Source organism: Plasmodium vivax, chromosome 11, assembly GCF_000002415.2.
Source record: "Plasmodium vivax chromosome 11, whole genome shotgun sequence".
In the NCBI taxonomy this organism is placed as follows: Eukaryota; Apicomplexa; class Aconoidasida; order Haemosporida; family Plasmodiidae; genus Plasmodium; species Plasmodium vivax.
The window spans coordinates 1,958,053-1,981,979 of NC_009916.1; the positions used below are offsets into that span (position 1 = coordinate 1,958,053).

Below are 23,927 nucleotides of genomic sequence, written 5' to 3' on the forward strand. Positions count from 1 at the left end.
CATTCACAAAGGGGAAGAATAAAATCTGCATGAGCTACCATGGTCTGTGTTAACCCTAGTGGACGCATGTTTCCTCCCCATTACGTGGGCACAGATATACGTATGCATGAATCGGGCCCGAGCATTTCCCCGTGCCGTTTTTTCTGTTTTGTGTAGCGGCAAAGTGCGCATGATAAAACTTTTGCGAGTTTCCTTCAAGAATTTTTCGCCATCTCAGCACTTCGTCATTTTGCCTTCTCAACACGTCGCCATTTTGCCTCCTCACCGCTTCGCCTCTTCACCACTTCCCTTTTTCTTAAATTTCCAAATTCCCCGCATTTCTGAAACACACGAAGGTATCGCCTCCCCGCGTGAAGTCTCCGCCACCCCCCCCATTTCGCCACCTCACCGAAGAACAAGATGAGCGTGGGAGTGCCCGTGACCAAGTCCTTCAACAAGCTGAAGAAGTACCCGTACGAGATAAACAAGTTTGATAGGCGAGAGACGAACGAATATTTTTACCTTCCCGTCGATTGTCCCCGTATGAAAAAATGTGATGATGCATACTGCCCGTTAGCTCACACTAAGCTGGAAAAGATTTTCCACCCCATAGTATACAAAACGCAGGCATGTCAGATGGCGAAAGATGGGGCTTGTGATTACTTTCAGAAGTGTGCCTTTTACCATGACTCGAATGACAAGAATGAGGCTCACTTGAATTGGACCATTTGGGAGAAGAAGTGGGACAAGTGGAGGAATAACATCGATAGCATTTTGACGCAGCATAATAAGAATGATAAGGAAATCAGGAGGAAGGTGGAGAGCATTTTGAAGATCCGCATGCCGCACTTCAATTACAATTCAAATAAGAGTGGCCTCTTTTTGAACAAGAATGTGTCGTTTCACTCGACGTGGTCGAGCAGTGGCGGCAAGATGGGGGGCGGTATTGGCAGTCTGAGCGGTGGTATTGGCAGTCTGAGCGGCGGAATTGGCAGCAGCGTGGGGGGCGGGCTGAACAACCTGCTGTGCGGCTCCATCAACGCGTCCATCACGCACTGCCCCACGACCATTTTCAGCAACCCGTGGAGTGCCAAACCGTTGAGCGGAGGAAAGAAATGCGTGAAAAGCGGCAATGAAAATAAGAGTGGCAACAACGGTGGAAACAACAGTGGCCACAACAGTGGCGGTGGCTCCATCTGGGCAAATGAGCTGAGCGATTTGGGAACCCTAAGTTACGACAAAACGGCAAACATGAACACATCATTTATGAATAAAAATAATGTGTATTATGATGAAACTCTGAGTTATAATAGCAATACGACGGAGTGTGGACTCAATTTTGATATGCTAGACAATAATGCCTATAAGGTTGTTGAGTTTTGCTTCACCGATTATGAAAATAATAGGACGAAGGGTGGTTGGAGGGATGGCTCCGATGTGGTGAGTGTGCAGGCGACGAATTCTTTCTTCTCGCACGGCGCGAAGGCGCAGGAGGGGGACCCCAAGGGGTCGTCCAACGTTGGCGCGGCGGGTGTAGTGAGCGGTGCTGCCAATGGTGCTGCTAGCAGTGCTCCCAGTGGTACTCCCAGTGGCGGTATCGCTGGAGAGGGCAGCTACGCCGTCCAGGATGGTACCCCCTTCCAGGAGCTGACCTACAACAAGGCGTGCGAATATTTTCCAGGCGTGGCAGAAATGGCAAGCGGAGAAGACGCAGCAAATCAGCCAGACGGAATGAACGCAAATCTGTGCAAAAAGGATCACTCACATGTGGACAGTTTTAAGGAGGACATGATAACAAACATGAGCAGCAGCCCAGAAGGTAACTTCGATTTGATAGGCTCGAAATATTTTTCCAACAATTCAAATAATACTTCCATTTTTGAGAATTATGCAAATCTGTCCACCATATTTGATGCGAGTGAAAATAATAATAAGACGAGCAGCTTCGCCAACATCTCCAACTGCAATACGTTTGATCATCTCAGTTTTGATGACACGGGGAGAAGTGGGGCGAACAACTGCTTCCTTGCGAATGAGCATGTGCAGGGGGGAGAGGGCCCCAAGGGTGGCGTAGGGCATGCAGGAGGGCATCTTGCAGAGGTGGCGCTTGCCGAGGTGGAACACTCAGGCGTCGAACTGGCAGATGTGAAGCTGGCAGATGTGCAACTCGCAGATGTGGGAAGCGTAATTCGATTCGTTGACGCCGGGGCGAGTGAAGCGCTCAGTGGCGTTGGCACCCCAGCTGTGGCAGTTGCCAAGGAGGCGAGTGAACCCAACGGGGTGAACAGCGAAAGGGAATTAAAGCCAGAAGACGGGAACAAAAATGGCAGTGTTACCTTGACAGGAAACACCACAAAGGGGCAAAACAAAATGTCAAAGAAGAATAAAAATAAAAAAGGGGGCGGAGCAAATTTAGCAAACAATAACGGAAGTGGAAGCGGCAACGGCAGTAATGCACAGAGTGGAGGAAGCAATACCAGGGTAAGCACCTTTAGCGAAGTCCTTTGCACGGGGGGTATTGAAGTGAAGAGTGAACCGAACGAGAAAAGGAAAAACGCCAAAAAGGAGACTCCGATCGGCAAAAATTGCAACAATGAAAAGGACCAAGACGATAAGAAAAATGGAGGTAGCAAATTTTTGAATTCGCAGGAGAGGAACGATGAAGATTTTGGCAGCGTTGAACAGGCATGTGTAGAGAAAGAGAAGGGGAAAAATGCCAAGGGGAAGAATGGCGAAGGTCAGGGCGCAAAGAAAAGCAGCAACGTATCCAGTACGAACAAAAGTGGAAGTAAAAACGCGAAAAAGGGCACAGCGGAAAGTGGCAGTAATGGAGGCACGCCCAGGAATAGGAAGCAGGTCGAAAACGACCACCGGGAGGGGGAGCAAAACGGCGGCAAGGAAGTCGAAGTTGGCCTCAAAGAAGTCGAAGTGGGCAGCCACGGGAGCGACCACCCCTTCAGAGACAAAGCTAGCAAAAACGGTAACGCGAGCGAGAAGAGTAGGAGCAGTGCTGTAAGCGGAAGAGACCTTCTCCTCAAAGGGAGCAGCAGCTGTGGTGGGGTGAATCCCATGAGTGAGGCGAAAGCTCCCAGTGAGGAAGTAAGTACCGTTGTGTGCAGCAGTTCCAGTGCGAACTTTGACTGGGGGAATGGCAACCAAGATAGGGAGAATAAGATGCAGAGTAATGAGGGCACGACATTTAACAGTGTAGCAAGTGTGCAGAACAGGGGGAAGCTGATGGAAATTCATAATGGGAGTAACTCGAATCATGGCCTTACGAGAAAATCCACCACGGAGTCCACCCTCAACAATGATAACCTCGTGGAGGATAAGAGGCAGGTGGAGGAGAGCTGCTGCCAAACGATCAGCTACTCCAACTGCACAGAAAACGGTGTGCCGTTGAAGGAGCAGAACGAATATGCCATTTCGAACAAGCAACTTGTGCAACATAAGGAGGGTATGTTTTATAATTACGCGAGGGGTAGCCTGGATAGCAAGCTGGCCGGGTTGGAAGCTGCTGGGGGGAGAGACGGCGTAGGCGCGGGAGGCCAAATGGGCGAAGTGGGGGGCATCCTCTTTGGAAGGAAGGGAAACCAATCTGCGTTCGCTTTGAAGGAGGGGGAGGACCACTCGGGCATGTCCATGCAGGGGGGGAGCGGCGGAATGGGTGATGAGTTGGGCAGCATTTTTAACCTCAGCCTGAACATGGGGAACCCGTTCAGCGAGGGGAGGGGAACTCCCTTCAGTGAGGGGAGGGGAACTCCCTTCAGTGAGGGGAGGGGAACTCCCTTCAGTGAGGGAAGAAGCTCTCCCTTTAGCGAAGGAAGAAGCTCTCCCTTTAGCGAAGGAAGAAGCTCTCCCTTTAGCGAAGGAAGAAGCTCTCCCTTTAGCGAAGGAAGAAGCTCTCCCTTTAGCGAGGGCAGGGGAAACCCATTTAGCGAAGGGAGAGGAAACCCCTTTAGCGAAAACAACCCGTCGAACGACACGTACAGCCACTTTTTTATAAAAGAGGAATCCTTCCACCCGCTGCAAAATAGCCAGTTTGAGGAGGCCTCGAAATCGAAGGCGTTTAACTCAAATGAGAAAGAAGCGAACGAGTCTATGGATTACACAAACAACCTGCTAAATATATTCCTCTCCTGTAATAGCATTAACGAAAACTTCGAATGCTCAAATGAAGGGGACAATAGGTTCGCCGATTTTAAAGACGGCACGAACTTTTTCAGTCACAAGGAAAAAGGGGTGACAAATGGAAGCGAATTTTTTAATTCTTCCTCCAACAGTTTTAACCCATTTGGGAATTACAATTTTTTGGGCCCTTCATGTTTACAGTGTAAGCAGTACAAAAATGAAATAAAAAATTTAATGGTTCAAATAAAAATTTTAAGAGAGGAGCTGTTCAAGTGCAAGCAGATGATAATGGCCTCTGGGCTGAATGGAGGTAACGATGGTAAAGTGAATCCGTGTAATTACAATTGGACCAACACGAAGAGTTTTTTGGACGTTTATGAGAAGAAGAACTTCGTGTCTTCCATCGAGGCGAATGATTGATGTGGGGTTTTCACCCGAGGGGACAGCCTAGCAGAGCTCCCCCCGATCAGCGGAGGGTACCCCCCATAAAACCGCTTCTATATAGCAGCCATCGTGCAGACAATTTCGATGCGTTCTTTTACGCCCATTATAATTTTAGAAGTGGTTATGGAGCTCCACCCACGCACGTCCCATTTGAAATTGACAGAGAGTTAGGTCGCATCCCCGTTTGGAGGACTGCCCAGACGGCACTCATAATTAAAGAGTGCAAAAAAGCACACCATGTTGAGTTACTCCCATAGAATGAACAAATTTGAAGAATCGGCTACTCGCCCATTATTTATTTAATTTCCTTTCGGATTTTTGCTTTCTCAAAATGGTAGAAGTTTTTTTGGGCACAATGCCCCGTGGGAGACTGCACACATGTACATATACATAAATATGTACGTATGTTATGTAGGTACCCCCATGTGTATTCTTTTTTTTTTTTTCCTTTTTTAACGTAAATATGAACGTTTGTGAATATAATGCCCATTTTTTTTTTTTTTTTGAAGCACCTCAGTTGAGACGCGCGCGCTGCAGATTCATGCCCCCGTCTAGCGGGAGGCGAGAGTCAGCATGTGACGCGATGCGCATTGTAAAATAGCACCAAGGGGAGCGGTTCGTACGGCTATGTGCAGCTGTGTACACATGTGTACATCTAAGCACATATGTGTACATCTATGTGCATATGGGTACATTTTTTGTGCGCGTACTGCGCGCTCAGGGGGGCTTGAATTCCAAACAGTTCGTCGTCCTCCCCCCCCTCCCCAACTGTACCACTACCTTTTCATGCCCACTTTTGAGATGTATTGTTTATTTGTGGACTTGTTAAACTACTTTCGACGCCCAAGTGATGCGAACGCCAGGGGGGGGGCATCCCTCCCCGCGCGCACAAACGCGCACGTGCCCGCGCAGGAGGTCGACTGGGTTCATCTAATTAACTTGTTTGTGATTTTATGTTTTTTAGTAACCCTAGAAAAACTGGAAAAATAGACACTAGAAAAATAGAAAAATAAAAACTATAAAAATAGAAACTAAAATAGAAAAATAGCAAAATAGACACTAGAAGAGTAGAAAAATTCTGCGACGAGAAATCAACTTTAGCCCGTCTGCACACCAGCCGCTGAAAATCTTTTGGACTGAAAAGTTTGAAGCGTCCCGTGGGAGGGCGCATCGGTAGACATTTCTCATCGGGGGAGATAAGATGAACGGGGCACACCAAACAGCAGAGAGGGAACATAATGGCACCTATGTAACCCCTTTTTTGTGCGTGTTAGAAGCAGCCCTTTCTTCCAACCATTATATGTGCTCGTGCGGAGCTGCACATCTGTTTAAGCGTGGATGTATGCGGCAAAATGCGTGTATCCTAATTGGTGTCTGGGGCTTTGTAGCCATGTACACGTGTTCCTACATTTCAATTTTACACATTTTCCGCCATTTAAATAGTTGTCCGCTTGCTTAGTCTCCCTTTTGTTTCTCTCTCTCAACGGAACTTTTAACAGGTGCACATCTCACAGAAATGGGAAGCGATTAAGAGGCTCTTCCGATGTTGTGAAGAAAAGGCACTCCTTGCGAAATGAAAGTCATACAAATGGGGGTGTACTCTCCAGATTATTTGGTTTCCATTTTCATTCCGAAGATGGCTACCCAATGCGGGCACACATCTGTCGCACTGTTGAGGGGAAGCGTGAACCGTTGTGCACATGTAGATGTACAGAGGCATCAGTGGGGTTATATGCACTATTATTCGTGCCCCTTCGTACGAGTGAGGCGATATTTCTCACGTCCTGCGACCGAATGATAAGTGTGCGAGATGGGAAACTCTTTTGAATTCTCCTTTACGAGCATGTTGCCATGGGGAGGTTCTACAGGCGTTCCCCTAAAACACGCTCAAAGAAAAGAATTAACAATTTGCAGGTGAAAATGAAAAGGAAATAACTGCACAGGCTACATGACGTAACGCCTCTCTGCATTGTTTTTTTTTTTTTTACACTGATTTTATAACTTTTTAAGCTGCTAACGAGTTAGGCAAGAGAGTAGATCATTTCGTTTTCAATCCCATTTGCAACATATTGAATATGTGACTACCTTTTGGTGAGGATCTAATCGAAAGGTAGCTCGGAGCACCCCTGTGTTAGATGCGGCTTCCATGAAACTTTAAATTGCGTTCGATTGGCTCTACATGGGGTAAACACCTTTGCATGCGTAATAACGTAACAGTTCTATATGGGTTAATCAACGGAGGGTGAAATGCCTCTCCACTACCGCCTTTATGAAGAAGCCTTTTCCTTTTCGCGAACGAGTTGGGCATCGTCCAAGCTGGCCTATCCTTCTAGGCGTTCACCAGGTGGCCACGCGCATGTGTAAATGTATGAACGTATGAACGTATGAACGTGTTCGTGCCTGCCTCTTACCTATGTTAGTATAGGGGGAACAAAACTGCAGTTACGAGGGAGCTACCCATGTAGATGCTAACCTACAAGATTTATCGCCACTCGCTCATCGCACGTGTAGGAGGAAGAAAGAGTATATGTGCGAATGGCTGCCCAGATGCTGCAAAGCGTCCACATAAAGAAAACTGACGAAGTAGCAACTACCGTTGTGTGAGTGAGAGCGCAGTGGTTTTTGCCTGTGAAGAAAGGTTGCGTGGATGTAATTACATATTACTGGAGGCATTTTAGCTTCGGAACAAATTGGAGAGTTCCACTCGTTCGTCAAAATGAGCTTAGATTGACTGCCCCGGGAGCACACTCAAACAGGGGCCATTCCCCTTATGGAAAGAAAAAAAAAAAAAAAAAAAGAAGCAAATATACATGTAGTATTTTTTAAATGTGTACAATTTTTTTACCACTGGAAAGTGCACACACCAGTTAGGCACAGCGCTGTTTAAAATCCTTCAGCCGTTGCGAACCGCGACGAGTGAAACGCTGCCTCTTTTAAGGTCAGGTGGTATGTGGAGAACCTGTGTAGCGGTGCAACGCGCGCATGTGCATGTTCATATGCATGCCGCCAAATGAGTAGGTGTAGTGTGTAGAGGTGCACACCTTTTATATGTGCTTATATACACCGACGTGTAATTAAATTGCTCGCATGGAGAGCACGAACATGTGATGAAGCGATAACGCATTGGCCACAACTTTAGTTTCGTCGAACCCCAGTTGTTATCTTTCACTTTGCGTGGTAATCTCAGCATAAATTTTTATTTTCTTCACTTGTGCGGATGAGAATGCATGTTCGCGGGCAGGCGGTAATTCACTACATAACGAGCTGACGTCAAGTTTTACGGGAAAAGAACGCGGGTGAAGAGGAAATAGTAAAAAAATAGTCGCAACTGATGGGAAGAAAAAATTTCACATTTGTGGGGTGTCAAAATTTTTGGGGGGAGTTGAATTTACTGAAATGTGCCACGTGTGTGTGTTCGGCTGGCAGAGAAGAAGGGGCGCTGCGCTGAAGTGGTGAAGAGGTGGCAAGCAAAACACGCAGATGCTGTTCTAATAATCGTACTCGCAGGCAGGAACGGAAGCGCGAATTGGCGAAGTACGGAAGGGCAACTGAAGTGCTATTCGCTCGGTTAAATCGCAAAAAAGTTGCCGCGCAAAGGAGACAAGAGGTGCCAGGGTACAGGTGTTCTTAATTTATCTCGCGCCATGTTCGTGGGAGGGGTGGTAGAAAAATTCTTCACGAGTTGTTCATAGAGTTGGTTGTACTGGTTAAGTCACCTTTTGGGAGTTTTTTTTTCCGCAAATTTAAAAAAAAAAAAAAAAGAGAAAGAAACAAAAAAAAGAAAAAAAAGAGAGAGAGAAAAAAAAAAAAATAAATAAATAAAAGAGGGTGAAACAAAAAAGGGACAAAACGGCAAAATAAACGCGACAACTGAACCCCTTATAAATTTTTCTACCCACGCGGTGTATTTAATATATACCGCGTTCGTTCAACATTTAGCAGTTGTGCGAAGGACGCTGCTAACTACATGTGATGAGCACATGGCCACCGCTTAGCCAGATATGTGGGGAAGAATTGGTGCAATTAGCAACGTACTTACTGTATGTTACACTATTGTGTATTTAACGAAGTTTCAACAGGGTAAATTGCAAAGTTGATAGTTTTCCCTTTTTAGAGGCAAAAAAAAAAAAAAAAAAAAAAAAAAAAAAATGCGCTGAATTTTCCTGCCCAGAGAGAAACGTACCGATAAATGGGAAGATCTAAGCAGTACGTACGGAAATGTGTGTAGTTGTTCTGGTGTGTATATGAGGAACCGTTCAGTTGTCGTAATAGGTAGGGCGGTCCAATCCTTTTTCTTTTTCGTTCTTTTTTTTTTTTTTTAGAATGAAAACTGAAGAGAGAAAAAAAGGGATAGGATTATTGTAATTTTTCAGCACACTGAATTATGGGTTACCTTTCCTTCTCGGATGACCCCGTGAACTTAAATTATCTCATTTTGAAATGCCAATGTACTTATTTTGGCTATATTATTTGAACATTCTGGTAAATTGGAGTGTTGCCCCTGCTTCAGCATCGACCGCCAAGCGTTCGCGGTGGTAAAGTGTGTGCCCCCCGAGCCCCGAGCGGCTTGCTTTATATAGATTTTTTTTTTTTTTCACCTATTCATTTTTTGTTATATTGTTTTTCCCCGTTGTAGATAGAAGTGCTTTTGGGTATACACATCTCCGGATTTGACTCACTCCTGTTGTTCGGGTAATACGGAAAGGATTGGAAGATGGGCGGGGTGACTGCCTCTCGGTGGGGGACCATCCTTTGGTGCATTTTATTCTTCTCACTTTTGGCGAGTAGCGCGTCCGTCGAATGGGTTGCCACTGAGCAGTTAGCGTGCAATTTCCACCGTCACTCTTCCTCCGCGTAATTATTACCGCCTCGCTTCCCCCCCCTGCAGATGCCCGCCCAGCGCTAGCTCACGCGGAAACTCAAGATGGAAGAGGACGTTGGCAGATACCCTCGCCGAAGGAGGCGAAGAGATTGTAAACGACAACGGGCTGTCCATAGCCCAAGTGGAAGATATGTGCAAAAAGAAAGACGCAAGTTTGTCGGATAAAATATACGGCTTGTATCTGCATGACACGAAGGATCTCTTCGTGGAGCTAATCAATTTCGTCATGTACACGGATTATGAAGAGCATGTGAAAACTGAGAAAAAGATTTTCACATCCACTCACCGTTCGTTAACATTTATGAAGGAAAATATAAAAAAAAAAATGGAAGAATTGATTAATTCAGCTAGGAAGTATATCGATGAGCTGTTGGGAAGTTACGATTTTTTAGACAAAAATGAGTGGGAGTCCATATCTAAGTTAAATTTATTCTTAGATATAAATGGAGACCAGGATGTGTTGTTGATAAATGGAAGGGATATATTTTTTCACGTGATGGAAGTGAGTTTCACGAAAATAATTCCCCTAAATACGCAGGACGTGTTGGAAAATGTTACTGAATTGTTTAAACATAATAAGAATATTTATGAAGAGTATGAAAAGAAAGTTTTTAAGATTGAAAAGGACATAAAAACATTTTTAGGAACTGGAGGGAATAGGTTTCCCCTGAATTATACCCACTGGAATAATAGCTACATTAATATTACCCAGAATGTGGCAGTGAGAGCTTTTATGGATGATTTTTACAGCTATTTTGGCCGCCTAGAAAGGAAGCTCCTATATAACCCTAAGAGATTGACAAGGATAGACATATCCTTCTTAGATGGGACGTTGGAAGCGATTAATAACATTATAAAATCCACAATTGAACACAAAACGGAGATGTTATTTAGTCTCTTAAACGGCATATTTGAGGGAGATTTAAGGTCCATTTTGGGTTTTTTCACCCACCTATTTGATACAGAACGTAAGAAGAACGAAGTGGTTTTAAAAGCCATTGAGACAGAAAAGGCGGGGATGATGTACGACAGTAACTTTCTATTCGACGTAGAATCTTTATATGTGGAAGAAAAAAAAGATATACAAAATGCCTTGTCCAAATTCAGCCATTTTATGAAAGTCAATTTTGGTTTCGATGTGGGCAGCACAAGTGTTCACTTGCTCAAAAGTAAAATTGAAGACGCGGAGGTGGAGCAGAAGGAGCAGCAAATTATGAAGCTGTTCAAAATTATCGTCCACGAATTGTTGTGTAGAAAACAAGTTATCGAATTTTTTGCCCTTGTAAATTCGCTGAAGAAAAACTCCAAAACGGTCATCTCCTATTTTAGGAAAGTTTGGGGCTGCCTGACCACCAAAAATGACACTTGCATATTTATCGAAACGAGGAGGTTGATTCCGCTCATGTCTAGGTATACAGAAATTAGGGAAAAAAATAACTGCGATTTTAAACACAATGACAGTGAAGAAAATGTAGTAGATCTGATGAAGGATATAAAGAGTACGCTCTACCGATATAGGATTGCCATCAAAATATTGTTCCTGCTGATTGAGGACCTCAAGTTGGCCAAGCAGCTTAACGTCGACTATGAACGGCTGGTCAGGGAGAAGAAGAAAGCGCAGAAGGAAAATTACGACAGCAGGGAGAGGGACAGGGAGAAAAGGGAGAAAATTTACAAAAAGGCCGTCGAGGAATGGACCAGCAAGTTGGAGACCAAGAAGAGCGCCATCGACTCGAACAAGAACGCCATCATATTCTACCTCTGCTTAATTAAGGAGTTCAAACTGGGTTAGACTGAGCTCCTTACAGTTTCGATTTTGCCCTCAAGTGGCACTTCAGGTTGGCCCGCTCGTTCGCCTTTCCTCTCACTTTCGCTTTCTCATTTTGCAACCCGTTTTGTGAGCCCCGATTAGGGGTGGACAATGCGCAAATGGTGCATTCCACCTGCGCGGGGGGACAATAAGCATTACGGGTGATGATGAAGGGGGGGAGGACGACGATGCTTCCACCTAGGAGAGGTTCCCCTGCAGAACTCCCTGCACGCGAATGTGCACCCGCATCTGCTTCAATGTGTCTGTTCCTGCGGAGATGCGTTCACAACTACGCTCATTCGTGCGCGTACATTTAGAAAGCTAATTCATGCTGTCCTTCTGTGAATTACACATTTTTGCGCTGAGCAGCATGCCTATTTGTTTTTTCCCCTTTTAATGCCTTTTTTCTCCCCCACCCCTGGCACATACACTCTTCACTGTTCATTTATTTTGTTTTTTTTTTGCGTTTTCCACACCTGAGTTATGTTTTTCCGTTATTGGGATTATGACCATTCCGATGTCGGACAGTTTTCTCATCAGGTCAATCCGCCGCTTGAGGCGGAGTCGCCTTTACGAGCAGCTTGGGAAGCGGCGCGACCCGATGTGGTGTGATTAGCTCAGATTCTTGTTGCACTTAATCAAAATTGCCACTCCGATGAGCACTCCTCATTTATTTGATTTGATTTTATTTTAGTTTATTTTAGTTTATCATTTTCCCCTTCACTTACAACTGCTCATATGGGTGGAGTGCCCAAATGGGGTGAGCTAAACAAATTAAGTGCAGCGACACAATTTAGAGGCTGCATGTTTTGTTACGCCAAGCGGCAACAGCGATAATCCCACCTGGGCAAACTCCATCTGTAGGAAAAATCGCTGGAAGAGGAAAAGTGCCCTCGGACAAGAAGCAGCTAGCCAAATGATGCGGATTTTTTTTTTTTTTTTTTTTTTTTTTTTAAAAGATTATATCGACGTGTTAAAATAGCTAAATTCTTCCGTAGCATTATGAGTATAAAAAAAAAAGTGAGACGATGTAGAAACCGTTTTACGTGTGAATAAAACCGTTTCATTATTTTTCCTTTCCAGCGTATTCTCTCTTTTTTTAATTGTGATATTTATGAGAACGTCTCCTGAACATAAATGTGTGCAACACGTATGCGGAATATTTTTGCTTTACAAAGTAGGAAATTAATTGTAAAAGGATAAAGTTTTTCAAATGAATAAAAACAAAGGTACGTAAAATGGGAGCGGTTTTAAAAAATAGGAAAAAAAAAAAAAAATGGGCAATGATTACGCAATCTGTGGGGGTGAAAAGGCGACGTGGTGAAAAGGCGATGTAGTGAAAATGAGATGAGGCGAAAATGCGATGTAATAAAATATCAATAAAGTCCATGCGACATGGCTGTACCTTGGGTCAGAAATGGCGAAATGTAAGTATAAAAAAAAAAAAAAAAAAGCTTAAATTTAAAACAAATTGTCATGATATATATAAGTGAAGCACTACACAAAAATGAATTACATTTTTTTTAAAGGAGTCCCCAAGAAACAAAGACAACACAATACAAGTGCATGGCCTATGCACATACACAAGGAATGTGGCGGGGACGACATCACAGCATATATAATTCCGCATAAAAAAAAAAAAAAAAAAAGTTGTAATAAAATTGCCGTTCAGTTATTTTTTTGTAAATTGCACATTAAGTAATCAGTAAAAATTTTTCAGTTTTAAAAAAATTGCAATCAAATAGAATGCACGCCATGGGTACGATGACTCACGGATGCAAAGTGCATTTTTTTTTTTTTCGTAAACGTGTATAAAAGACAAAGGGGGTGCACCCACATACGCACGCGCATATTTACACATGCACGTGTCGCTTCTTTGCGATTATTGTAACGAATAATATTCTTGCAATAAAAAGCAGCAAGGAAAATTTTAATTATAACAAGGTATGAATATTTCCTTCTTAATTACGATGAGTAGTGGAATGTATATATGAGTCATGGCCAGAATTTGAACGCGACCAAGAAGCGAGCAGGGAGGGCTTTCTTTTCTTCTTTATCAAGGAATTTTCAAAAAAGATTTGGTTCTTCTGAGTGTGCACATAGGCACGTGTGAGCAGGTAGATACATCTGCATTAACGAGATGATCAAGAAAAAAAAAAAAACGCGTCTTACGGATGGCTTGTTTCTTCTAACTGTGGAGGAGGCATACAAAAAGTTGCATTACAAAAGGGGAGTGACGATAGGTCATAATCTTAAGTCTATCCGCGTTATCATCAGCGTTGGTCGCGCGCCATTAGCGGCGTTGCCAGCGGTATATGTGATGTTCACCTCTATACATAGCGCCCACTTGGAATGCCTTGAAACGGTTTACAGTAACGAACAGCGTGGTAAAACAGTCGTGCATACCACCCCACTTTCCTCCTCCTCCCCCGCGACATAAGGGGCCTCTTTTTCCTGTGTGGCACCTATTTTTTGTGCTTTTCCAAGGGGATCGCCCGCCCTGCTACTTCTCCATTCTTTTTAATTACATGGACCCGCTAAGTTCTACCTTCCATTGATAAGCCTACAGTTGGATTAAAAACTTAAGAAAAAAAATTGAATTTTATGAAGAGGTAAATGTACAAAAAAATGTGGCTAGGGGGGGGGAACCCGGTGCGACGGGGTGCACAGCTGGGTTCGCAACTGAGTATATAACGAATTGGCATGCACAGGGTTGGAGGGATGCAAAGAGTTAGGGGCATGAACAGCGTAGAAACACGCATGCATATGCGCATGCACCCCGCAGTTTGGCGCGCTCCATTCTAGTCACTCATTTTCTATATTACGTTTCTTCCTAGCTTGTGGCCAATATACACAAGAGCGTTAAAAATCAGCACGGCCATCACGACGGCTGGAATGTAGTTACGTTGGCATGCCTTTTCTGATTGAACTACACACGTTTTAAAGGCTTCCTTAATGATGTTATCGATTTGTGGGCCAAAGTTGTTAATGTCAATATCTTTCAAATTGTCTGCCATTTTGAAATGCTGTATAGATGTACGTATATGATAGTGGTAAGTGTCCGTATGCTACGTTCGGGGGGGGGTTTACTGATGTACGACGTTTGCGTTAATCTTCGCAAATTGAAATTTGTTTTTACGTTTTGCTTGCAATACAAAAAAGTCTACTTCGTCGAAATAGCGATTAGGTTCGCAAAATGGGAAGCGTAAAATGAGAATGCAAAATTAATTTTTTTAAATGCACCTTGTTTTGTTATGTATCAAAAATATTGCTTAATTCGGATGAATAATATTTTCAAAATGTTACTTTTTTATTTTTTCGTCGGCAAAAAAAAAAGTAAAAAATGCATAAATTAGCTAAAAGTATTTGTATAATAATATAGCAAATAATAAAATTCTTGAATCTTTTAGAATTATGATCTTGTTCTTTCCTACATATTTATTAGTTCTTTATATTCGTCCATATTTTTTCGAATGCGTTATTTTTTGTTTTTCAATTCGACATAAAAAATATTTTATTTTTGCGATACGTTTTTTTTTTTTTTTATTTTAGAAAAATGGCCATCAAACGAGAAACGCTAAATAAAATATATGCAGTGCGACGAAATATGAAAGAGAGAAAGAAAATAATTTTTTCAAAGCATAATTCTAAAATAAAAGTTAAAAAATAATAATCATGAGTAATCGCGTGGCAAATCATATACCGCAATAAAACAAGTGTTCATAAAATAGCAATTGCTATCCCGATTTCAATTTTATCCTTATTTACCCGAAAAAACAAAAAAAAAAAAAAAATTGCGAAAAGAATACTGTAATTTTTTAGGGAACAATTTCAGAGAAACCCTTTTTTTCTTTTTTGCATACAAAATGATCAGGAGGATAATAAATGTATATATTATATACATAAGGACGTTCACGTAATACGTATTTAAACGCACACGTATATATTTGTACGCATAATAAATAAATAAATGTATATTTAAGCTAAAAGCAATTCTTTAGAGATATTTTTTTCGACGAACGTAAGGTAAAAATGGTGCGGGAATTACATCCTACGATGATGCGCACTTGAATTCTAAAATTGTATGTCTGAGGTGATTTGCAAGATATGCAAAAAAAAAAAAAAAAAAAAAAAAAAATACGTATGAAAAAGAGCAAACCCCGGTGGTGCATAAAAATAAATAAAATAAAAATACATTGAAAAAAAAAAAATAATAAAATAAAATAATAATCAAGGAGGATAGATGCAGTATGTAAAAATTAAACTGACATATAAATATGCATAAACATTATATATATTACTTATATTTTGCTATTGGTTCCGTCCCAAAAAAATGCTCTTTTTTTTTTTTTTTCTTGCTTACATTGTAGAAAATGTGTTTCGCAAAAAAATATACAATTGAAAACAACCAACTGGTGAATGCATGTTGTAATAAAAAAAAAAAAACAAATTTGCATTATAGCAACATATTTTTGTATGTTAACAATTTGATCTTCTCTCCCTCTGTTAAGCAAACACAAAAAGAAAAGGGGTGTTTGACTTTCATGTGAACTTAAATAAAAAATTCCTTTACCCAAAAATGCTTCCCCCTTTTTATTACTTAACAAAAGAAAAGTGCTAAATTTAGGTGGACAAATATTTGCCTTGCCGAGTTGGCGAAATTTCAAAGCACATAACTTTGACATATGAAGTAGTAAAGCGAAGTTACCCTTTTGGCTTCCTTCATTGTCCGCCCTATATTTTGTTATGTTATGTGTCTCGCCGCATGCCATGCACCACACGGTTATATTAAACATTCTAATCTTTTCAGTGTATGTACAGAGGGGAAAAAAAAGGGTGCTGTGGGGCGCACTACATAAATGCATATGAACAATATGAGGCCACCCTATATTGGGTACCCTCTTAAGTTAAAATGCCTCCCACTGTCCATTCATCAGAAAATGATTTCTGGTGATTACTTGCTACAAAATGGTACCACTAAAATGTGAGACGCGTTTCTTTGTCATTATTGCATGGGCTCCTTTAAAGCGAAAATTTCAATTGCATCTTTTATGCCATATCAAAAGGGAAGTCTGTTTGGGTGGTATCGAACAGACTAATGTAGAAGGTTATTGCTCGTGGCGGTGGTAGTGTAACTATTGCGTACATTTCTTACGCCTCTGCTATGTCGTATGCATATAACTTTCATTCGAACTATGTGAAGAAAGAAAGAAAAAAAATAAACACAATGGCAGCCTAGCTAGAAAGGCACCTTTTTCACCTTCATGTTAAATGGCGTCAACGTTGAGTACTTAAGGAGGTGGTGGCAATTTTTTCGCCTTTTTCCTGCTCACCAATTTTGTTAAGCTTTACGTACGCACAAAAAAGTATGTGGGCTAAGGCAGCTTATATTTCCCCCGCAAAGGCTTATTACGACGTTTTTCCTCACCTCCCTAATGTGATGCTGTTATATGGTGTAATAATAGGTGAAACGCAAGCTAAAAGTTGGCGAAGAGAACTACATACCGATTTTGCACTACTCGTTTTGCCTTTCCTTTTTCTCATTGCACAGGCAGACACATTAAGTCATTTCGCGGTTAAAGTACGGCCTAAACCGTTTGAATTTTGTCCCTATCGCAAAAAATAAAAAAAAAAGAAAAGAACCTCGCACAAATAGCTGCAGTGAAGTAGCAGTAAAACATATGTTCTACTGCTCTTCGTTCACCGGGAATTATTTTTACAGTCGAAATGATTGGCAACCCCAGCGGGTATAAATCTCCGCGTTGCTACTGCGTTGCTACTGCGTTGCTATTACGCTGCTATTACGCCATCTTTTTTGATTAACCTTTTACATTGGAAGGGCCGTCTGGCTATATTATTTTTCCCCCCATTAAAAAATAAAAAAATTGGGGACCCACGGGGTGGTGCCGTAAAATGCGAATCGAGGAATATAACGGCAAAAATTTTTCGCGGTTAAAAAAAAAAAAAAAACTTTGTAAAACGCGTAAAATTTGTTTTCCTTCTCTACTTTAACAAATGAATTGCTACTAAATAGATAAATAATTTCCCAATTTTATTAACTCATTCATCATGTAAAGTAGTTAACAAAACGTTCGTTAGTATACTTTTTTTTGGCCGAAAAATTGTTTAAAATTTGTTCGTCGCTACCCTGCGCGTGCAGTTATTGCATGTAAAATTTATGCGTACAATATTTCCTTTACCTGGGAGTCACAGCGCACTTTTTTTTCCCCTTTGAGGAATCCGTCATTTTATCGAATAAAAGAAAAGAGAGGACATTATAAAATTAATGCCAACAGAAAAAATTACCTCTTCCGTTAGTATATATAATGTTCATTATTTTACGTTTTATTTTTTTATATATATATATTTTTTTTAATTTTAGTTTATTTTTTTACGTAAAATATTAAAAAAAAAAAAATAAATAAAAAGAAAGAAAAAGGAAAAAAAAGAAAAAAAAGAAAGAAAAAGGAAAACAAAAGGAAAACAAAATGGAAAGGATTTAACAGAGCTGCGTGAATTTACTAATTCAACATTACACGCAAATAAAAAGCGAAAGAAATTTATCATATGATTTAAATTACGGAGGATATTCTTACAAGTATGTCAGGGGAAATTATTACCCCATAACAGTGGAAGAAAAGGGCAATAAGAATAATGAAGAAAATTTTTAGTACAGTTGTTATCTTTGCCCTTTTAATACTAAGATTAGAATATTCCCAATGCGATGTAAGATATACGTGACAGCTTTAGCGGACCGTCGCCGTCCTCATTTGTCCTATTCCGCGTTTCATCCGAAGCGTATACGAATAGAAGGAATAGGACAAAACTGTTCGCGTATACCTACGTGCATATATTATATTCGCTCGTTTCTGCGCATTTGGCGCATTAGCATGCCCGCAGGGGTCTTTAATTAACGATGAACTGTACAGCCATTTTTACCTTCCCTCGTTTTCCCGTTTCCTTTTTAGGGCACCTTTGAATATTCCCTTGCGCGAAATCCAGACATAAGGAGCGCATATTCCTTGGCTGAGAAATATAAGAAGTACAGATCTTATGATAGTGCCGAAAAAAGTGAATATGAGACAAGTTATGTACCATTAGATGAGGGATATCAGTTTAATGATTATTATTTCGAGAGTTATTATCCCCCTAATGTTCATCGGAGGCAAAGGAGGGCAGAAAAAAAAAGTTTTTTTTCAGATATAAAAAAATTGGGTGCTTGCTTAAAGTCGAATAAACCATCGAGCAGGAGGTCAAAATATATAATTTTTATTTATTCTTTCATTGTATCGGCTCTAACAACAGGTTTATTTACACTTTTGGGACCATACTCTTTATTCATTTTACTGATTGGAACGATCCTTTTTTACGCATATCGAAAATGTGTGCTTTTAAAAAAAAAAAGAAAGTAGCTATTTTAATGGGGAATTTTTTTTTTTAGCCCTGTAAGAAAGTTGTAAATTTTTTTTTTTTTTTATCACTTATTTGAAGTTGGGTAGGGGCTTTTATTATATGTAGCGAACACGTTGTGCAGTGCAGAATGGCGTGTTCGGGGTGGACTTACATTTCTGTGTACACTTGATGTAGTGTATGCGTAAAGGTATGCGCACATGTGCATTTATGTGCCCATCTATGCATGTGCCTTTAGCGTGGAGCCCCCCTTCTTCCACCCCCCAGTACGCGTGCTGCCGCGAACAGCGACACCGTTGGATGAGCTGCCTGCGCGCGTGTGACGTTGGTACATTTTTCTCGAATGGGGGAGCACATATCAGTTGTTTGATAACCTAGGTGTTGTTACTCTTTTTTGTGTGCCAAATTAGCTGTATATACATTTAATTCGATCAATTAAATTTTGCTTTGTCAAAAATGAATTATCTTTTTTAACTTTTTGAACAAATATATATACCTAATTCTTTTTTACATTCATTTTAATGTGCACTGATTGATTGATTGTTTTTTTCTTTTTTTTTAAGTCTTACATTTAAATTCGCTCATGCTTTTAAAAAACGCTACGTGAAATATGCACATGTATGCAATTACCATTTAGCATTCATGTTGTATATAATTTTTAGCTAACTTGAAAGCAAAAAAAAAAAAAAAAAAAACTCTTTTTAACATCTGGTCATTTTAATGTAGTTCATTGCAGAATAACTGCCTTAGGCGCTGCCCCCCATTTGGGGAGTGAACAACGTTAGGTGTTTTCCCACAAAATGGCGATAAAAAATCACTCGTTTTGCAGTGTGGCGCTGGCTTGGATAGTCTGCTATACTTGTGAAGCGTAACAATGTTTGCCATTTTTTTTTGCAAAAGTGTGAGGCGCTCCCCCAGTTTGAGTCAATCGTACCATTCAACAGCGCTGAAGAATGAGTTTTAAGAAGTAGGATAAATGCGCATAAGGTAAATTATAAGCAGTGGGTTGCTTGGGAAAACCCCTGTGGTCTATTTTGCCACACAGTTTAAGCGCTCAGTCGATGCTGTAGACAATTTAGCAAATAGCTCAAAGGCAACTTTGGCATTCTTCCAGTCAGGAAAAAAAAAAAAAAAAAAATATATCACCATTGGGAAATAAAAAATGTAACTTAAAAATTTAAGCAAGTTAGCAAATGGTCTAAACACTGTTTTGAATAATGGTGGAGATGGCATCAGCAATGCCGTTTCGTTTCATTTATTTTGTGTTTACGGGCACATCTCACGTTTGTGCAAAATGAAAGAAAAGAAGTTCAAATTTTGTGCGTGAAAGAGGGTAAGCCATCGGGGTTACGTTGCAAATGCATGTGAGAAACTTTAACAAAATAGTTTAAAGTTGGACGTGGCACTGTTTGTCCTCTTCGATAGGTAACGCGATTAATATGGACGTTTGAGGGAAGTAATTTTTTTTATACACTCGATAAAGAGCATAGGAAGTAAACATGTAGAGTATGGCTTTTCAAATGCACTTCTTTGAAGGGAGCAGTTTGGGAAGAGGTGGATTTGACGTGCACTTTGAGCCTGTCAGCATAGCTCAGTGTGGACTGCATGTGTGTTTTTTTTCCCAAACATGGAAAAGGATGCGCTTTACGGTTTGGGAGGAAATCTTTGCTGTGCATCCGAGCGTTATCTACATCGACATTTGTCTCAAAGGATGCACCATGCGTACGAGGTGCATACAAGCACATACGCAGCATCATCATGCACCGTTTAAACAGAACCGAAATGTTAAGACGGTGAGTGTGCTTGTATACTTGCTGGAGCATGCACGTGCTGGGGGGGGGGGGGGTATAAGTGGACCCTGTGGAATTGTTGCTCATTCCGTATATAGTTCGTTCAGCAGTTTATGTAGCGTTTGTTAATAAAAAGGAGACAAATTTAAAGAATTCATTTTTCACTCTGTTTGGAGCGTGAGAAGGTACGGAGTTAATACAAACAGGTGAATTGGCAAGCCTACTTCAAACCCGCGTTTTCAATTTTTAGCAGATTTATCCTCCCATATATTTAGTCACAGTGCAAGGGAGGGAAGGTTAAACTGTTTATGTCACTAGGAGGTTAAAATGAAATAGCGTTGTTCGGCGCCCCGTTCGGAAGACCCTCCCATTTGCAGTTTTGCTCGGGGCAAAAGTTGGGTGACGCAGTGTTTGTCTCTTTGGAGAGCCCTTTCTCTCAACGCATCTGCATCACTCTTTCGGTAAAGTAGGCGATTTGTTTCTTCCCCAAGCCGCAACCACCAAGCTGTTTTTACTGAACAAATGGCATTTTTTCTATTCGCGCATTTGCATGTATGTAATAAAATAAGAATAGCCCCAAAAAAAAAGGAGAAGGGACTTTTTACTCATGGCCATTTTTCCATCGAGTGAATTGTCCTCCCCCCCTTCCATTTTTATAGTGAGTTATACGAAATAGAACATTCATTCATTTATTGGCATTGCAAATTATTGCCGCAAATTCGGATTAGTCATTATAAAAGAGGGAGGAAAAAAAGTAGCAGCCTAAAGGCAAAAGCAGCAACGGTGGCAAAATGGCGCAACGTAATATCGTAATGACAAAAATGTCAGAGCCCCCCCCAGAGTAAAAAATTGCTGTAGTAGCGCATCCGTACTAGTTAAACCGTACATACAAATTTGTTTCATTAGAATGATAAATTCTACATGTACTTGCTACCATTGGGTTCTATTGGCCCCTCGCAACCGCGTTTTTATTTTTTGAAAGAGGACATGAAAAAAAAAAAGGCAACATGCAGGCCAGACGCATAAAATTATGCTGAATTAAATTATTTGAACGAATAAAAATTAACGCTAGAATTTTGCCAGCCGAACTACAAATATGTATTAATTTTTTTTGACATATGAAGAAGCCGTTTTGAGCGATTAATTGGCAGTTAAGCAGTAAAAAATAGCTGCGTAATTTTTTATATTGCGCCACGCGCCTGATAAGTATATATAAAAATATATATATATACTATATATTATGTTTTACCATGGCTGTATTTTTTTTTTAGTCGAATATATGCGCATTTTCATATTGCTTCTTTTTTTGCGTACTTTTTGCGCACTCGCACTTCGTTTTGGCATGTAGGAATTCTTTGTAACGATACATATGGCTATTATTGCACGTAGTATTTTTTATAATTTATTTGTAGTTCACTTTTTTGTAAACCCTCGGAGTATAACTCCGCTCGGAAGTTAAATTGGGATAAAAAAAAAAAAAAAAAAAAAAAAAATAATCGAATAAACGAATAACGAAAAACGAAAAACGAAAAACGAAAAACGAAAAACAAATAACAAATAACAAATAACGAATAACAAATAACGAATAACAAATAACGAATAACAAATAACGAATAACAAATAACGAGTAAATTTTTCTCAGAATTTTTAACTATTTTAAAAAATTTTATTACCATTCAATCTTTGCAAATTTTCCAAATTTTTAAGGTAAAATAAAAAGATAAATAAAAAGAAATATAATGATACATGCTTCGTTTTGCGCGATTTTTCACAAAATATAGAAGTTATTCGCGTTTTTGTGATGTATTTTATCCATGTACATGGGATGTTTTAGTCATATACATTGATAAATTTATGTAGCTGAATAAATTACCGTGTTACATGAAGAAATATACCTTTTTAAAGTTTCCCTTTTCGATTTTATAATATTTTTTTTTTTTTTCCACGTTAGGAAATAAAAAATTACCCATCTGCATCCCACTTAATACTCTAATTTTCCAAAATGGTTGATAATAAGAATAACTGCTCCGGGGGATCCCATGGATTCAGCAATGGAAGTGCTGGAAGTTTAAACAAAGTCAACACTTTTCTCAAAGTTTTTGTCTTTACTTTAGTAATTTTGGCCATCCAATGCTTTAACGAAAGTGTAAGTGGAGGAGGAAATTAGTTTCCAGTTTTCATTTTTCATTTTTCAGTTATGAGTTATCATACCAAATGCGCGCGTACGCGCTGCGTACTTTGAAGAGATATGCTCCTTTTTTACATCACTTTACGCGTTTTGCGTGGAGGAAAAAAATCTTTTATAATTTTTTAAGGAGAGTCTTTCTCACGTTCATTTTTATGCCCTTCTTTATGCCCCTTTTTTTTTTTTATCCTTTTCTGTACGCAGATTTCCGCATCTGTACAGAAGAGCTCAGGAAATGGAGCCATCGTGGCTAGCAGACTGTTAAAAGACGATTTTAATGACAGTACTGGTACCCTCGCCATATTTGAAGAGGACGGTTCATCAGAAAACCTATCAGTTGGTAAGTTTGGGAAAACAGTGGAAAAAGTGAAAATAAGAGGCTGCCAATGCTAGCCCTGCTGCTTCTGTTCCTACTTCTGCCCATGCTGCCACCAATTCTTTCTAATAATAAAAAAATATTTCCCCACGTGCAGATGGCAGCGAAAGCCAACTAGACGAATTTGGAAGCGCTGGAAACCTCTCCTTATGCAGTACCCTTGATGGTGAAGTCCAAGTACCCGAAGAAGATGTGCCTGAAAAGAAAAGAAAATCATCCAAAGAAAACGTCCACGTACACAAATTAATGGGAGAGACCACCATGGCCGATATGGAATATGAAGAGAATTTCATGAAGGAGTGCAGAAATGAAAAGAGAAAAGGAAAGTTTCACAAAAGAGTGTTAAGATTCCTCAAGAAACACCACTACACTCTTCCAGCTGTTTTGGCCATTATTTTGGGAATAACAATCGGAAAAGAAGTAGCAATAGGAGTGATAGTAGTATATGTAGTATTATTGGTACTCCGATTTGTACACAAAAAATACGTGTAAGGAAATGCGTAGCAGTTGACCTGAAAATGAGAGTAGGCGTTAAAAGCACCTGTTTGAGACCACTTTTTGCCGAAAGAGGAAATTTGTGCTTTACCCATAGGGGTAGCTAAGGAAGGAAAATAAAACAGGTTTAATGTCTTGTTAACTTTTTTTTTTTTTCACGTGATAGAAGTTAAGTATAACATACGTTTTGATTTGTTAAATATGATGCCTTCAGTCATAGGGAGTGGCAATTTTTTTAGAAATTTTTTCCGTTTTATGTTATATATTATATGTGATATATTACATGCTATATGCTATATGTTATATGTTATATGCTATATGTTATGTATATTTTTTGACACTTTTGGTATATTGCGCACAGTACATAATGCAGAAGAGGTGCATTTTTTTTTCAAGTACAAAATTTCGTAATTTTGTTTTTTTAA

General features: G+C 40.3%; 4 protein-coding genes across 4 annotated transcripts, besides 49 other annotated features; 3 read left to right on the plus strand and 1 right to left on the minus strand.

Moving 5' to 3' along the window:
- Positions 1-399: 399 nt before the first annotated feature.
- On the plus strand, positions 400-4,530 carry PVX_113265 (hypothetical protein, conserved; the record flags this gene model as incomplete). The annotated part of the gene is made up of 1 exon (XM_001615995.1): positions 400-4,530. The coding sequence occupies one exon, from the start codon at positions 400-402 to the stop codon at positions 4,528-4,530; it is 4,131 nt and encodes a 1,376-aa protein (XP_001616045.1).
- Positions 955-974: a microsatellite.
- Positions 1,665-1,703: a microsatellite.
- Positions 1,968-1,988: a microsatellite.
- Positions 3,755-3,780: a microsatellite.
- Positions 4,200-4,224: a microsatellite.
- Positions 4,531-4,913: 383 nt separating the features above from the next.
- Positions 4,914-4,949: a microsatellite.
- A 1,479-nt stretch (positions 4,950-6,428) lies between these two features.
- Positions 6,429-6,470: a microsatellite.
- Positions 6,471-6,540: 70 nt separating this feature from the next.
- Positions 6,541-6,563: a microsatellite.
- Positions 6,564-7,119: 556 nt separating this feature from the next.
- Positions 7,120-7,143: a microsatellite.
- A 240-nt stretch (positions 7,144-7,383) lies between these two features.
- Positions 7,384-7,408: a microsatellite.
- Positions 7,409-7,881: 473 nt separating this feature from the next.
- Positions 7,882-7,920: a microsatellite.
- Positions 7,898-7,927: a microsatellite.
- Positions 7,928-7,987: 60 nt separating this feature from the next.
- Positions 7,988-8,038: a microsatellite.
- Positions 8,039-8,061: a microsatellite.
- A 477-nt stretch (positions 8,062-8,538) lies between these two features.
- Positions 8,539-8,572: a microsatellite.
- A 696-nt stretch (positions 8,573-9,268) lies between these two features.
- PVX_113260 (hypothetical protein) lies at positions 9,269-11,228 on the plus strand (the record flags this gene model as incomplete). The annotated part of the gene is made up of 2 exons (XM_001615994.1): positions 9,269-9,372; positions 9,443-11,228. 2 exons carry the CDS (start codon positions 9,269-9,271, stop codon positions 11,226-11,228), a joined length of 1,890 nt encoding a protein of 629 aa, XP_001616044.1.
- Positions 9,812-9,892: a microsatellite.
- Positions 10,302-10,371: a microsatellite.
- Positions 11,157-11,330: a microsatellite.
- Positions 11,197-11,223: a microsatellite.
- Positions 11,258-11,284: a microsatellite.
- Positions 11,312-11,332: a microsatellite.
- A 68-nt stretch (positions 11,333-11,400) lies between these two features.
- Positions 11,401-11,525: a microsatellite.
- Positions 11,472-11,515: a microsatellite.
- A 504-nt stretch (positions 11,526-12,029) lies between the features above and the next one.
- Positions 12,030-12,128: a microsatellite.
- Positions 12,074-12,099: a microsatellite.
- Positions 12,129-12,341: 213 nt separating the features above from the next.
- Positions 12,342-12,363: a microsatellite.
- Positions 12,364-12,680: 317 nt separating this feature from the next.
- Positions 12,681-12,715: a microsatellite.
- Positions 12,716-12,806: 91 nt separating this feature from the next.
- Positions 12,807-12,828: a microsatellite.
- A 294-nt stretch (positions 12,829-13,122) lies between these two features.
- Positions 13,123-13,149: a microsatellite.
- Positions 13,150-13,726: 577 nt separating this feature from the next.
- PVX_113255 (hypothetical protein, conserved) lies at positions 13,727-14,750 on the minus strand. The gene is made up of 2 exons (XM_001615993.1): positions 14,072-14,750; positions 13,727-13,827 (listed from the first exon to the last, which is right to left on the minus strand). Exons 1-2 carry the CDS (start codon positions 14,261-14,263, stop codon positions 13,810-13,812), a joined length of 210 nt encoding a protein of 69 aa, XP_001616043.1. The 5' UTR covers positions 14,264-14,750; the 3' UTR covers positions 13,727-13,809.
- Positions 14,074-14,149: a microsatellite.
- Positions 14,310-14,364: a microsatellite.
- A 532-nt stretch (positions 14,751-15,282) lies between the features above and the next one.
- Positions 15,283-15,382: a microsatellite.
- A 21-nt stretch (positions 15,383-15,403) lies between these two features.
- Positions 15,404-15,428: a microsatellite.
- A 48-nt stretch (positions 15,429-15,476) lies between these two features.
- Positions 15,477-15,496: a microsatellite.
- Positions 15,497-15,918: 422 nt separating this feature from the next.
- Positions 15,919-16,022: a microsatellite.
- A 1,143-nt stretch (positions 16,023-17,165) lies between these two features.
- Positions 17,166-17,223: a microsatellite.
- A 45-nt stretch (positions 17,224-17,268) lies between these two features.
- Positions 17,269-17,289: a microsatellite.
- Positions 17,290-17,586: 297 nt separating this feature from the next.
- Positions 17,587-17,621: a microsatellite.
- A 249-nt stretch (positions 17,622-17,870) lies between these two features.
- Positions 17,871-17,890: a microsatellite.
- A 485-nt stretch (positions 17,891-18,375) lies between these two features.
- Positions 18,376-18,431: a microsatellite.
- Positions 18,432-19,148: 717 nt separating this feature from the next.
- Positions 19,149-19,174: a microsatellite.
- Positions 19,175-19,295: 121 nt separating this feature from the next.
- Positions 19,296-19,316: a microsatellite.
- Positions 19,317-19,493: 177 nt separating this feature from the next.
- Positions 19,494-19,619: a microsatellite.
- Positions 19,620-19,890: 271 nt separating this feature from the next.
- Positions 19,891-20,062: a microsatellite.
- A 244-nt stretch (positions 20,063-20,306) lies between these two features.
- Positions 20,307-20,365: a microsatellite.
- Positions 20,366-20,533: 168 nt separating this feature from the next.
- Positions 20,534-20,634: a microsatellite.
- A 754-nt stretch (positions 20,635-21,388) lies between these two features.
- Positions 21,389-21,419: a microsatellite.
- Positions 21,420-21,941: 522 nt separating this feature from the next.
- Positions 21,942-23,499, plus strand: PVX_113250 (hypothetical protein; the record flags this gene model as incomplete). The annotated part of the gene is made up of 4 exons (XM_001615992.1): positions 21,942-22,153; positions 22,398-22,592; positions 22,836-22,971; positions 23,105-23,499. The coding sequence occupies exons 2-4, from the start codon at positions 22,449-22,451 to the stop codon at positions 23,497-23,499; spliced, it is 675 nt and encodes a 224-aa protein (XP_001616042.1). The 5' UTR covers positions 21,942-22,153; positions 22,398-22,448.
- Positions 22,814-22,852: a microsatellite.
- Positions 23,247-23,279: a microsatellite.
- Positions 23,500-23,927: the final 428 nt, after the last annotated feature.